Source organism: Herpailurus yagouaroundi, unplaced genomic scaffold (assembly GCF_014898765.1).
Source record: "Herpailurus yagouaroundi ecotype Mexico unplaced genomic scaffold, PumYag 197, whole genome shotgun sequence".
Taxonomy (NCBI): Eukaryota; Metazoa; Chordata; class Mammalia; order Carnivora; family Felidae; genus Herpailurus; species Herpailurus yagouaroundi.
Window position 1 is genome coordinate 21,766,680 of NW_024412428.1, and position 15,820 is coordinate 21,782,499.

The 15,820-nt window shown below is 37.0% G+C and overlaps 1 protein-coding gene and 1 long non-coding RNA gene across 7 annotated transcripts in view; one reads left to right on the forward strand and one right to left on the reverse strand.

The window, feature by feature from the left end:
• The window catches only part of FNDC3A (fibronectin type III domain containing 3A), a 146,020-nt gene that overhangs the window by 60,249 nt on the left and 69,951 nt on the right, over positions 1-15,820 (reverse strand). For 5 of the 6 annotated variants that reach the window (XM_040448399.1, XM_040448402.1, XM_040448401.1 and 2 more), the window contains exon 4: positions 4,397-4,473. In XM_040448399.1, the coding sequence (XP_040304333.1) occupies positions 4,397-4,473 (77 nt within the window). Of the gene's footprint in view, positions 1-4,396; positions 4,474-8,878; positions 9,089-15,820 lie in introns of those variants that run through there. The other variant, XM_040448403.1, reaches the window with a different exon arrangement.
• The window catches only part of LOC121012947 (uncharacterized), a 41,436-nt gene that overhangs the window by 5,428 nt on the left and 20,188 nt on the right, over positions 1-15,820 (forward strand). Inside the window, exon 2 of the long non-coding RNA XR_005782418.1 lies at positions 9,891-10,041. This is a non-coding gene — a long non-coding RNA (uncharacterized LOC121012947). The remainder of the gene's footprint in view (positions 1-9,890; positions 10,042-15,820) is intronic.

The window sequence follows — 15,820 nt, forward strand, 5'->3', positions numbered from 1 at the left end:
AAGTGCCATACAGAAGCTGCAAGTCATTCAGAGTATCTAGTTAAAGATAATTAATGAAGGTGGCTAATAAAACAACAGATTTTCAACATAGATGAAACAGCCATCTATTGGAAGAAAATGCCATCTAGGACTTCCACAGCTAGAGAGAAGTTGATGCCTGTCTTTAAGGCTTCAAAGGACAGGCTGACTCTCCTGTTGGGGGCTAATGCAGCTGGTGACTTTAAGTTGAAGCCAATGCTCATTGACCATTCCAAAAATCCTAGGGTTCTTAAGAATTACGCTAAATCTACTGTGCTCTATAAGTGGAACAATAAAGCCTGGATAATAGCACATCTGTTTACAACATGGTTTACTGAATTATTTTAAGTCCACTGTTGAGACCTTACTGCTCAGAAAAAAATTCCTTTTAAAATATTACTGCTCACTGACAATGCACCTTGTCAGCCAAGAGCTCTGAAGGAGATGTACAATGAGATTAATGTCGTTTTCATGTGTGCTAACACAACATCCATTCTGCAGCCCGTGGATCAAGGAGTAATTTTGACTTTCGTGTCTTATTATTTAAGAAATGCTTTTTGTAAGGCTATAGCTGCCATAGATAGTGATTCCTCTAATGGATCTGCGCAAAGTAAATTGAAAACCTTCAGGAAAGGATTCACCATTCTATATGCCATGAAGAATGTTCATGATTAAAAAAAAAAAACAACATTCATGATTCATGGGAAGACGTCAAAATATCAACATTAACAGGAGTTTGGAAGAAGGTGATTTCAACCCTCATGGATGACTTTCAAGGGTTCAAGACATCAGTGGAGAAGTAACTGCAGAGGTGGGAGAAACAGCAAGAGAACCACAACTAGAAGCGGAGCCTGAAGATGGGACTGAAATGCTGCAATCCCACAACAAAGTTTTAATGGACAAGGAGCTGCTTTTTATGGATGAACAAAAATAAGTGAGTTCTTGAGATAGAATCTACTCCTGATGAAGATGCTGTAAAGACTGTTAAAATGACAACAAAAGATTCAGAATTTTACATAAACATAGTTTATGAAGCAAGCAGCGGTAGAGTTTAAGAGAAATGACTGATTTTGAAAGAAGTTCTACTGTGGGTAAAATATACTATCAAACAGCATCACATACTACAGACAAATTGTTAGTGGAAAAAAAAAGAGTCCATCAATGTGGTAAACTTCACTGTTGTCATATTTTAAGAAATTGCCATAGCTACCCCAACCTTCAGGAAGCAACACCCTGATCAGTTAGGAGCCATCAACATCAAGGCAAGACCCTCCACCAGCAAAATGATTACAATTGACTGAAAGCTCAGATGATAGCATTTTCTAACAAAATATTTTTAAATAAAAATATGTACACTTTTTAAGACAAAATGCTATTGTGCACTTAACAGACTACAATATAGTGTAAACATAATTTTTTTTTTTTTTATTTTAGAAAGAGAGGTGAGGGGAGAGGGGCAAGAAGGAGGGAGGGAGGGAGGGAGGGAGGGAGAGAGAGAATATCTTAAGTAGGCTCCACCCTCAGTGCAGAGCATGAAGCAGGGCTCAATCCCATGAGCCTGGGCTCATGACCCGAGTGCAAATCAAGAGTCAAAGGTTCAAAACCTAGGCGCTCCATAAATGTAACTTTTATGTGCACTGGGAAATCAAACAATTCACTTGACTCCCTTTATTGCAATATTTGCTTTATTGGGGTGATTTGGATACTTGCCTGCAAAAATGGATATGCAATTAGACATACCAAGAAAGGGGTACAAACACATACTAAAACAGAACTGTGTAAGACCTTATTTATGTCAAGAAATCTAGACTTCACTGAGTGAACAAGCTAACTAAAGGTACTCTATAGGGACAGAAATGAGAAGATAAAAGAAATAATACAAGAAAATTATTTTAGTGGCTCTTGGCCTAAATAAAGCTAAAGAACCTCAACTTGGATGATTATTTGATTGATTTACAAATATTTATTGGGTCCCTACTATACGACTGATGCTGTTCTTAGCATTGAGGAAATAAAGTTATGAGTCCTATATGATTTGGTCCTGTTCCCTCCCTGACCTCATTACTTACTATACTACTTTGAGGACTCAGTAGTGCCAGAGTGGCCAGCTTGCCATTCCCAGGCATGTTCTCATCTTGGGCCATTTGCACTGGTTATTTCTCAGAATCCTCTTCTTCCACCCCACCAAAATACATGGCTAACTCCTACTTGTCCTTCAACACTTGGTTCAAATGTCACCTTTCCCATGATGCCTATTCTGACTACCCTATTTTAAAATGTAACCAGCTCTGTTTTCTTTCCTTGTCTAACCCCATCACTTACCACCAAACACATGACATAATTTATCCATGTATTATGCTTATTGTTTTCTTCTCTCCACAAGAATGTTAACTACACAGAGACAGAGATCTGTGTCTCTTATTCATGGGTATTTCATAATTATGTAGAAGACTGCCTGACATATGAGCACTCAATATATATTTGTTGAACACTGCTAAGTACAGGAACTGTTAAGAGTTCATGATCTTCTCAGGAGAGAAAAATAATTAAGCAGTGTGAGAAATTCATCAAAAGAGGGATATACATATTCTGCCATGAGAACCCAAAAGGAGAGGCACCTGGAAACATTCAAGGAAATCTACTTTTAGAAGGTCATGATTAAATGAAATGAGAAGGGTAGGAATTTGCCATAAAAATAAAAGGTATTGTTACTGGAGAGAACAGCAGGATACTCTTTAGTTGCACCAAAATAAATTGTCAGTAGCACCAAATACATCTTTATATCACTAGCACCACATACGGAGCTTAGTACATGGTGCATTCAATACATGTTTGTTGAACTGAACTACACCAGAGAGAAAAGACCAGATATGGTCTTTATGTAAATAGAGAAATGTCTGAGAAGGAACAATTAGAAAAGCAGAAAGAATCAGGACAGCATTATGGCAAGGAAATCCAGGGTAAATCCTAACAATGGTGTCAAATGTTTAGGGGTCAAAGAGGATTATGTTGGAAAAAAGGCTTTGAGTTTGGTACGTATCAGAGAGCAGATTTAGCAGGATACTATAGACAGAATGCAGACTACAATAAATTAAAGAGTCAATATGTCAAACAAAAAGAGAGACAGCTCCTGAAAAGCTTACAAATACTATTCAAATGTTATCTCATATATGTTATCATGTCATCTTACAGTTAGGGCACAGGGACTTCAGGAAGTTGATTTGTCTAAGGCTATGCAGCCAGCAAGGTCTGAAATAAGATATGGATCCAGCTTTTCTGACTCTAACTCTCATACTACTTCCATTCTCTTCACCAAAATTGTCTTCTTCTGCCATTCATAGTATGGGGCTTCACAGAAAGGACAGTGAATCCACCACAATATCCTACCAATATTCTGACATAATTAGGGAGGAAGTAAGAGAGGGCCTGAAGAAAATTTCAAGTGTAAATTCTAGTGCGAAAAAAAGAAACTGAGTATTTCCAAAAAGTATTTGAGACAATGAGTGCAGACTACACAGAATCTCAGGAGCAGAAGATACTGAACACCTGAGACCTTACAATTTAATTTGGTTTGCCTGTGCAAGTAAGTTAGCTGTATCTTATTCTTTAAGTCAGAGCTTCCCAAGTGATGCATACATAGGACAGGATTATTAGGTGTGTGATGATACTAATTCCCTTAGTCCTTACAGCTGTAGGTCTATAGGTCTAAATTTTCTTCTATGTACCACAATGTGCCACGCAATTATGATGGGTGTCTGTGAGACATGAATAAGGATGGAACACGGTCTAGGATTACTTCTAAACAAATGATTAATTTAAAACAATGTTAGTGTAGGCCCTTTAAACCTTAAGATAGTACTTACATTATTCACATTTTCAGGGAAATAAAGTTCTAGAATTAATTTCCTATTATAATTCCACACCCAAAGACAAGACCAAACGATGATGCTGTCAACTTAATTTTTCCTCTTGTCCAAATATACTAAACATACTAAAATACTTGAAATACGAACACCTGGATGGTTCAGTGTGTTAAGTGTCTTGACTCTTGATTTTGGCTCAGGTCACGGTCTCACAGTTCATGGGATTGAGCACCGTATCTGGCTCTGTGTTAACGGTGCAGAGCCTACTTGGTATTCTCTCTCTCCATCTCTTTCTGCCCCTACCTCTCATGCACTCTCTCTCTCAAAAATAAATAAATACATGTTAAAAAAAAAAAAAAGAAATATAAAAAAAAATACTTGAAATAGGCTTACCAAAGGTATACTGTACTGGGTTAAGCTTCAGTACTGAAATGGTATTTTTTATCTGAATTAAAGTCAAAACAATAACATTATGATCCCTATTATGTAGATATAACAAGAACATAAAAACATACCTGTGGGGCGTATCCAGGAGGCACATAAATAGGAGGCACAGAACCGTTTGGGGACATCATTGGAACCTGAGCAGGACCTGAAGAGATCACAGAAATGATGTGTTAATCCAGGATTACTTAACAAGCTAAAGTTGAAAACAATTTGAGTTAGACTTTGAATACTTCATCTAAACTAAACACTCAAATTAACAGTAACTGTGTTACTATGAAAAGAAATTCAGATGATTCACCTGCTATAAAACATAAAAGTTTATCCTGTAAAGTACAATGAGTATTATTTACCTGCAGTTGTATTTCTCAAACCCTTCTGGTGACCACAACAGCCACTTGGGGAGCTTTCTAAAACATCAATTTCCAGGTTCTTCTAGAGATTCCCATTTATTATACTTACAGTGGGGTCTTGAGTCAATGTATTTACTCTATAAATATACCTAGTGAATCTTATGATTGTGCAAATTCAGAAACACTGACCAGAATCAAACTAAACTGTGCATATAAATCAGTGAAAAATCTAAAAAGCAATATTTTGAAAAACAATAGAAAAAAAAGTCAAGAGGGAAAAGCAGTAAAAGGAAGAAGATATATGGGATTTGCTTTGTTAGTGTTCAAAGCCTCTTGTGTAATGTGTAAGTCAGGTCTGTGGAGGTTTGAGAACAGTTAGAAAAATCCTATACATGCATATTTAGCCAAGGAACAATTTTTATTTCTTACAGTCAAAAGTTCTGGGGAAAAAAAAAAAAGGAAAATTCAGCTTGTCTCATTCTATATTTTCTTTCATTTTTACTGTTATCCTTTCCAGATAACTTTCATAAAGATTATCTTATTTATCTCCCCTCTCTTAATGTTTGTGGGATAAAACAGGCACATTTGTAAAATGTGTTTATTTTTTCTAGTAACTCAAATCTTGTTTTATGCGACTTTTTGAAAGAAGCATCTCACTTTCAGATCCTTTTCTCTTTGTAACTTTAGACTGCATTGTCCCCTCACCCACTAGTTTTTAATAACTTGAGATTAAACATTATCAAAGAGCCTCACTCATTTCTTAGGAATAAAGGTACCCAAGAATCTAATGAAGAATGTAATGGGGGAAGAGTTCTTTTTGTATGTGGAATTTCAACCTGCAGAGTACATATAATGGGAAAAAAAAAGGGAGAAAAAACTTAATCATAGGGCAGAAAATAAATAAATTTCACTGGTAACATTACACATACTTCAGGAAAACAGAATGAAGAGCATGGAGGTTACAGCAAATCCAGATTACAGCCACTCTCCTCTCTTAGGCAAGGAGGGGAGTAACAACCAAACAACAAAGTGGTTCGTGGTGGGGACAGGTGAAAGGAAGTGAGTGGTAAGAAGGAAAGAGAAAAGAGAATGCAGGAAAAGGGGGGGGGGTACATGAGGGTAAATGCTAAGGGGAGGGAGGAGAAAAGAAGGGATGGAGGAGAAAAGAAGGGATGGAGGAGAAATACAGGCATAAGAGGAGGGGAGGGGTAAAGAAGGAAGAGATAACAGGAGAAAGGGAAGGGTAAAGAAGACAAGAGAGTGAAGAGAGCTGAAATGGGGTGGGGGGGCGGGGAAAGAAAGAGGTGGAAGATGGAAGGGAGAGACAAAAGAAAGAACAGGAAGGGAGAGAAAAGGTTAAAGACTCAAGTGGTTAGGAGGAAGTAAGGAGTGTATAGGTACGTGCCTGTGCGGGGGGCAGACTACCAAATTATGTTCTATATGACTATAAAAATAACTTTTTCAACAAAATAATCTTCCCATCCAAGACAAGCCCACCAAATATATGAAGTTGTTCAGAATATTTTCTTAGAATAGCTAATTATACATAGCTAACGCTAATTTACTATGTGTTAGGTGTTTTTTGTTTTTTCTCCTCACAATCATTCTATTCCCATTTTCCAGATGTGGAAATTAAGGCAGAGAGGTTAAGCTTGCCCTAATGGTAGTATAAAGATAAAAAACCAGGCAGTTTCATTTAAGGATATATCTCTACAACATATTTAGTGAACATTTAAATACTATGCATTAGTGCAACTGATGTAATTTGAGACTTAAGAACTATGCTCCAATGTTTCTAAGGAAAATTAAGTTCTTCATTATCTTAAAAAAATAAAGAGTAAGAAAGAACAGGATTTTCCTACATTTAAGCCAAAATTAACCAATTAATTTACAAAATAAAACTTGTGAGGGGCTTTATACCTCTAGGCCAGAAAGGCTTCATCCAAAACTTATCTTTTAACTTCTCTATGGTGGACTCAACAGAAAATGAGAATAGTTTTAAGATAATGCTGGTTTACATCTATTGGCTAATTCATATAAAACTACAGTAAACTAGTTTTTTGAAACCTGAGTACTGGCATAGGTATTATTTATAGCATGTGAAATTTAGCTGGGAACTAGGACAATTCACTGAAAATTCTATTTGCAATTTTAGTAAAGGAAATTAGTATTTTTGAGCTTCTACCAAATGTGCCAGGGGCTGTGGTTCCTTTCACATGTCAAATTTAATTTTTTTTAATGTTTATTCATTTTTTGAGAAAAAGAGAGAGAGCACAAGTGGTGGTTGGGGGGTGGGGGGTTGGCACAGAGAGAGGGATACAAAGAATCTGAAGCAGGCTACAGGCTCTGAGCTGTCAGTAGAGCCCCACGCAGGGCTTGAACTCATGAATTGCGAGATCATGACCTGAACCAAAGCCAGATGCTTAATTGACTGAGCCACCCAGGAATCCCTGTCAAATTAATTCTTTAAAAAAAATTTTTTTTTAATGTTTATTTATTTTTGAGACAGAGAGAGACAGAGCATGAATGGGGAGGGTCAGAGAGAGGGAGACACAGAATCTGAAGCAGGCTCCAGGCTCCGAGTTGTCAGCACAGAGCCCAACGCGGGGCTCGAACTCACAGACTGTGAGATCATGACCTTAGCCGAAGTCAGATGCTTTAACCAACTGAGCCACCCAGGAGGCCCTCAAATTAATTCTTAAGTCAAGTCATTAGAATAAGTTTTTGTTGCTGTTTTTTAGCCCCCAGAGTAAAAAATAAGTTATTGCTGATTACATTTAAAACTGCAAAACTACATAGTTGCTTTGGGTTGCCCTTTTTTTACTAAAAATATTAATATATAAATACTACACAGTTAAAGTTCAAACCATATACTTTGAAAACTACTTCATACTTATATTTTAGTAGTACAAAATTCTACTTTATTCTTTAATTATATGTAAGTCTGATACTGAAAACAACAAAACAAACTGAACCTAAAATAAACCAGCAGAAAACACATTACTAGTTGCAGTCCAGGAATCATGATTAACTCATTTCTCTATGAAGTAATCATCTCACTCTAGCAAGTAAATAATCTTATCCTGAGGCAGAAATGTTACATGGTTAATTTTTTTAAGACAATTCATGAATACCATATTTAGTATCTAAAATACTGGTGTGAAACAACATTCAACAATGAACACATTAAGTCCCATTATATAAACATAGTAAATATAAATTTAGAACTACAATATTTACAGCACCACTTCAGTTGCTATTCCTATCTACGGACAGGAAGATTCCTGTCTAAACCCCTAAAACCTTGCATGCTTACTAATGCAAATGTTCGTTTACCTCTTTAGTTTCAACAATACTTTTGAAAGAACTATTGGAATAAAATACCGAAAGTACTAAAAGATTAACTACACCCCTTATTAAATGCAGTGAGGGGGTATTCTGTTCCAATAAAGAAGCCAAGTCTGTTACAGATTGTACCATCTGGTAGAAGAGAAGCTGTATCTGAACAACTGTAGATACACCCAGCAGCTCCTTAATAATCTATATGACCTAAGCAAAATCTACCTCAAATCATAGAGCTATTAATCATTTTTAGGGGCATATTACCTATTCCAAAACCTAAAAGAGGAAACAATTCTATTCACCAATTGTCTTAAGAAATTTGAGAACCCCTCACCTCCATTTCTTAAAAAGTGCCATCAATGATTTAATAAAGGCGATATTTCATCTACTTCAAGTTTAATTCTTATTTTTTTTATTAGCATACATTCACATTTAAGAGGGCTTTTTTTTTTGATGAAACTGCAAATCTGAGTTTAAATTCTTAAAATGCAACGGGCTGCTGACGTGCTACACATTCTCTTTATAAAGAGCTTCCAAGCTTTCACAATGGCTTCCAAATAATCTGATGCCAATATTCAGATTTTAGCGGTAAAAAGAAAACCTAGTGAAATAAAGGCGCTGGAAAATAATATTCTGTGGAATGCAAAATCATTCTATCTCCAAACAGAGTCTAATCTTTTCGTAACTACATGGCCAGAATTTAAAATATTTGCACTGCGATACATTTGGCATCTATTGAACACACACACACACACACACACACACACACACACACACACGGCATGACTTCAGATTAATGCAATGCTTTCTATGTTTAAAATGAAAGAAGAATGTTCAAAAACAGTCAGCAAATCTTACCACTCATTTTGTTTTTACAGTAGCAGCAGAGAACAAGAAAATCCAACAAGGAAACAGCGTAGTACACGTTAACAGCTTTAATTGGAGAACGGTTCTGCTTTTTTTTTCCCCCAAGCAGCGAGAGGAAAAGATCCTTTGACCGAGTCATGTGATACTCATCACGTGACTTGCAGTGACCCGCGGAAAGGGAAGAGGAGGAAAAAAAAAAAAAAAAAAAAAGCAAACATTCCTGCCGCCAGCGTTTGGGCTATAGTAAATGATTAAATGGTTTTTACTGCTGCCACCTCGAATTTGAAGATCTTTCAGACTTCCTCCTGAAGTAACTCAAAAGCTCATTAAAATACACATACAGAAATACATATCTGATGTAAAACAGTACTCTGTTTTCATTTATCTCCTGTTAACATCACAGGCATTTGTTTTCATTTATCTCCTGTAACATCACAGGCATTATTTTCTAATTGTTTTTATTATCCAGACCGCTACCTCCATTTAGAAAGTTTAAGATACATATAACATTTAGTAATTTAGCAGGTTTGCTCTGAAATGTCCTTCTGTTAACTTGATCCACTCTCCATGCTCAACCCTTAAAGAATGCCCACAGCACACAATGGTCTATAGAATATAGGCTTGATCAATGTGTTCCTCAAACGTGGGATTCATGTTTCAGATTGGCATTTGCCTCTCAAGTTAATAAAGGGTATCACTTTAAGTGTTGGTTTCATTTTTATTTTTTTTAATTTTTTTTTCAACGTTTATTTTTATTTTTGGGACAGAGAGAGACAGAGCATGAACGGGGGAGAGGCAGAGAGAGAGGGAGACACAGAATCGGAAACAGGCTCCAGGCTCTGAGCCATCAGCCCAGAGCCCGACGCGGGGCTCGAACTCACGGACCACGAGATCGTGACCTGGCTGAAGTCGGACGCTCAACTGACTGCGCCACCCAGGCGCCCCAAGTGTTGGTTTCATTTTATTTCTGATTTTGTTTTGTTGTTTGTATGTTTATTTTAAGACTTAACCTGGACATTAATACAGATGCCTGGTGGATGGCATTGTCACTCATGTTGAAGAAATCTTCAAAGACAGGCCATGATTCAGGCTCAGAACACCCTACCCAAGCTCCCATAGAGACCAAAGATGTTGTTACAAGAGAGGAGAAGACTGTAAGAACTTTTGGAGGTCTTTTCATTACTTATGGTACTATGTAAGCTAAGGAAATGTGTTAATAGTTAATATAAATGTGTAAGTAATGATAATGATTGCGATTTGTTTACAAGTTGCCCAGTGGAAAGAAAATATATTTTGGTAACAGAAGATTTAAGTTTTAATAAAAGCTTCAATATTTTTTAGCAAGGCAATTTATTGCTCTTCTAGTCTGTTTCCTTCCATAAAAAGGTTAAAATTATCAACCTTGTAGCACTGTTGTGAGATTCAAATTAGGTGTATTTAAAGTACTGAGTACTTCTTTCTCATAACGATTTCTCTTTCCTCAACAAATGATAGCTATTATTTGTTTGTTATATTATTATAAATAAAAGTATGATTACTACATGTTTTCAAAAACAATTATATATTGCAGAGTATGTGCCAGGTATCATTCAGAGTGTTTTACATGTGGTAACTCAATCCTCACAATAACTGAAGTAGGCATCATTTATAGGTATGGAAACTGAAGCAGAATGCAGTTAAGTATCTTGCCAAAGGCACACAATGAGGCAAAGTCAGGGTTATCTAATAAGAAGGCTATATTTAAAAAAATTATGTACACCACATTCAAAGCCTCCTCTCCCGAGAAGATGGAAAAGAACTAGCAAGGGGTTATTGGAGAAACAGGTTTCAATAAATACACGCCAGGGACTCCAGAGGAGATAAGATACTAACAGACTATTCTCAAAAGTGGCAAAGAGTAGTTGTTTTTTTTTTTTATTTAAAAAAAAATTTTTTTTTCAACGTTTATTTATTTTTGGGACAGAGAGAGACAGAGCATGAGCCATCAGCCCAGAGCCTGACGCAGGGCTCGAACTCACGGACCGCGAGATCGTGACCTGGCTGAAGTCGGACGCCCAACCGACTGCGCCACCCAGGCGCCCCAAGAGTAGTTGTTAATTTCAAAGTTCCTACTAAAAGGCAAGGCTGCCTTGAAGAACTAGGCCTGAGAGTAGAGAGTCCTGGTCTCAACAGAATCTGCTTGTAAATTAGCCTCTCAGCAAATCTAACCATACCTCTGATTTTCAGTCCTTAAACAAAAGGCAAGCCCCTCAGCCCACTTCCTCATTTTTGCTCATGTTCTCACACAGCTATGTTTCCACTTCTTGACTTTTTCTTTGATTGATGATCTTTTCAGGTCTTTCCACTGTGTTCATTCGAACCTTTCCTCCCCCCCCCCCCATTATAAGTAAATTCCCCTTTATTCTCAACAATTTCACAGAACACCTATTAATGTGTTTCTTTGAAATGAAACCTGGCTCCCCCCAGGACAGCTTTGCCAGCAGTCCCTGGGAGTAGAGGCTTCCTATTCTCTCCTGAGGCAGTCTCCAGATACTCCAAGGCTGCTTCCCATTACCACTATTGTTCCAGTTTCAGGCTCAAGTTTCTTCTTCCTTGAGATCATGTCATATAAATATAGGACATGAAGTTCTACCGCTTCTCATTGTTGTTCTCATTTACTGAGAACTATGGCAGCACCATGTTCACAGTTTTTTCCCTTCTATCCTACTCTAGCCCATCAGCACAATGACTTTAATGTCCAAAAATCTTAGCCTCAAATTTTCATGAACTCTTCCATTCTGTTTTTAGTAATCCATCTTCAAAGATACATCTTGGAACTTATCACTTAAAATTCTACAATCTCATCTTTGAAATCCCAACTTTCATGTTTCAGTATCTGGCCACCACATCTATCTTTCATCTCTCCAGTTTTCTCTTTGTTCTACAATATTTGTTCTTTCTCATAATGATTTCCCTTTCCTCCTGATTGAACACTATCTTCATTGCCTGATTTCCTTTCCCATCGATGTCTTTCTTTTACATCCCCTCCCTCCAAATCCCTAATTTTAATGAAATAATTAACTTCTCTTCTCTTAGATCTGAACTGTAGAAATCAAATGACATTCAGACTGTCATGTTTATAAACATAGTTATCTCCAACCTTAACTTAGCCATCAGCATTGCTCAGGAATCCTTTTAGGAATTTATCCCTGGTTAATCACCTATCCTGTTTTTTAGAGTGATTATCAGAGATCTCCACCACCCTTTAAGGACTTCCCCCAACCTCACCTCAACCATGTATGTCAACATGAAATTGAACTATTTCAATGTTACTTATAAACTTTTCTCACCTCTTTCTTCTATTTTCAGCAGAATCAGTGTCCCTTCACGAGGTCGAAGTTACCACTCCACTTCCATTTTTTTTTTAATTTAAAAGTTTTTAATGTTTATTTATTTTTGAGAGAGAGAGAGAGGGACAGAGAAAGAGCATGAGTGGAGTAGAGGCAGAGAGAGGGAGACACAGAATCCAAAGCAGGCTCCAGGCTCTGAGCTGTCAGCACAGAGCCCCATGTGGGGCTTGAACTCATGAACTGGGAGATCATGACCTGAGCTGAAGTCGGATGCTTAACCGACTGAGCCACCCAGGCGCCCCGTCCACTGCTATTCTTGATCTAATTTCCATTTCATACTCCACTAGCTCTTTGCTGTACTGGTTATTTCTGTCCCGTTCAGTATTTTCAACTGTCTTCATTATTTCTAATGCTTCTAACAAGACTTAGCTCTCCATCTTAATTATTCTCAACTATCCGCACAGTTGCCATAAAGTTTTAATGCCTAGGATTGATTAGTGGCATGGTCCATACTTTCAAGAACTTTACAGTTATAATAAGGACAATGCAAGGTATACATATTTTATGTGTCCTAAATACCTTGTTAATTCATGAATGTGCACCAAACAATTTTCCTAGAGGAATAAACAAACAGGATGCATCAAGAACACTACAATTACAGGAATGCATTATGCAGTGATGACCATATTCTTCATTTTCCCTTTCTTAGCTGATTATATGACAATTCCAGCAAATTTAAAATGCACCTTTTATTTTCAAAACACTCTCCAACATTTTGCAGACGGTTCTCTTAAATCAATTGTATGACATGTCACAGCAATTGTTTGTACTTTTTGATAATGTTTTAACACATTAACTATTAGCATTCTTGTAGGTTTGTCAATACAAGCACTAGGTGACACAGGGATGACTTTGTTTATAAGCACTTATTAGGTACCAGGCACTGGTCTAAGTGCTTTACAGATATTAACTCATTTAATCTGCATAATATCCATCTGATATGGAATAACTATTATTTCCATTTATAGGTAAGGAAACTAAGATACAAAGAGATTAAGTAGCTTGCAAGGTCTCACATCTAGTAAGCTGTCAACAGAATTAGGTGGTCTAGCTTTGAAATTTATGTTCTTCACCATTACATTATACTGTCTCTTGTTTAGGACATAACAAAAATATTACAAATTATAAAATAAATGAGAAAATTGCAGCATAATTATACCAAGATTCACTTGAAGATAAATTACAAATAGAAAAGCACTGAATATTTGGATGGAAGACCCCATGTAACACACCCCAAATATCTGCTAGTTACAGAATAAAAACAAAGCAAAATGTACCTGAATGTATCTCACTGAAACTGCTGTGAAGAAGTTTCTAGTGAGTGATGTCTCATATGGAAAACAGTGAATTACTTTAAAAAAAAAATTTTTTTTAATGTTTATTTATTTTTGAGACAGAGAGACAGAGCATTAACAGGGGAGGGTCAGAGAGAGAGGGAGACACAGAATCCGAAGCAGGCTCCAGGCTCTGAATTGTCAGCGCAGAGCCCGACGCGGGGCTTGAACTCACGGACCGCGAGATCATGACCTGAGCTGAAGTCGGATGCTTAACCGACTGAGCCACCCAGGCGCCCCAACAGTGAATTACTTAATAGCCAAACCTGTTCCAAAAGTAATTTAAGGAGATTTAAGAGAAACAAAAACAAAAGCTAAAAACAAAAAACAAAACCCACTCAAAATAACAAAACCCAAAACAAAATAGCTGACAAACTGAAGAAAAGGGAAAATTTAGAAAAAAATAATATAAATAGGGAGTGAAGCTGGTCTTATGTCTTCCCTAGAGCTGGGCCATAAAATCTCTTTGGTTTGTATGAACTGAAATATGGTTAAAATTAAGACACCAAGAACCACATTGTCAAGCTAGTTAATGCAGATAAAGCATGTCTCATACTGCCATAGAGCACAGCAATGATTTGGCTTGAAAAAACTAAAGTAGGTATAACCCCATGCTGACTTCTCTCATATATAAAATTCAGTAATGCATCAATAAATGTCTAACTTTAAACAATGTATCCTCAAAAATGGTTGCAAAATAAACAGCTAAGATAGCAAGACAGCTGAATCAGCGGACTTGCAGAAAGGGATTGCTAGTTATAAGGCAAATTAAAGTTGACTTTCATTTTATAAAATTTTTTCTGCCAACAAATAACCAAGATCAGGTGCTTATTAAGGCTGCTTTTAGACTGTAATATGTCTGGGTCATTGCATGGTAGAAAACAAGAGCCAGACTCATTCAACCCAGTGGTTTCAAATCATTAAGACATGAATTTAAGAGTGGGGATGTGAGATATATCTCATTCTACTCTACGAATATATATCTAATCCTTCAAAAGACTGACTCTGACCATGACAGTAATCCTGATTCTTGTGGTAATATTAAGGTACAGGTTCTCAATGAACATCTAAGTAACATATGTTAAACTCATGCAGCTTAGATTATAACTGATGCATGTCCATGCAGACAAGGAAACTAGGAAAGGTCAATGATATCTGCAACTAATCAGGTCCTCTAGAGGGAGTCTCTTGCTCAGCAGTAACTGACAGTGACATATGCAAATAATCTCAGGAAGATAAGGGGGGCAAAGAATTAGAACCTGTAACTTTACTCTTGGGCACAAGTCAAACTTTCTTTTAAATCTCTCTTATTTGCTTGTCCATATTTCTCCTCTTTCCCCTTTTAGGGGCCTTAGTCACCTTGCAGATCTGGCCACACAGTAGCATTTTCTTTCTCTAATAATTTCCCTATTTATATTAAATTAAAGTATCAATTTAATAAAAGTTTTACTTTACACAGTTCATGCCAATGGAAAGCAAATGTGAGGATCATCCAAAAACCAGGTATGTTTTGGATTGACTGGGGTTGAGGGCAGCTGGATGAAGTTAGGAGGCGAGATATTAGACAAAGATTGATCAATAGAACAGAGATATCTATAGCTATATTTATGTTCTAATACAGTATTTCCCAAGTAGTTTGATTTATGTGCCAGTAAAATTTTAAAACAAATTCTGGGGACTCATTAAGGTAATTAGCTTTTACAATTTTTAATTTTTAGGGCGACTGGGTGGCTCAGTTGGTTAAGTGTTCGATTTCAGCTCAGGTCATGATCTCTCCATTCCTGAGTTCGAGTCCCCGCATCAGGCTCTGTGCTGACAGCTCAGAGCCTGGAGGCTGTTTCAGATTCTGTCTCCCTCTCTCTCTCTCTTCCCCTTCCTCACTTGCACTCTGTCTCTCTCTCTCCCAAAAATAAACATTAAAAATTTTTTTAAAAATAAAATTTTTAATTTTTTATATTTTTACATTTGAGAGAGACAAAAAGCGAGGAGGGGGCAGAGAAAGAGAGAAAGAGAGACAGATAGAGAGAGAGAGAGAGAGAGAGAGAGAGAGAGAGAGAGAGAATCTTAAGCAGGCTCCATGCTCAGCACAGAGCCCTACAAGGAGCTCAAAGTCACTACATGACCTGAGCCAAAATTAAGAGTTGGATGCTTAACTGACCAAGCCACCCAGGTGCCCCAGTAATCAGCTTTTTATTAAACCAAATTATGAC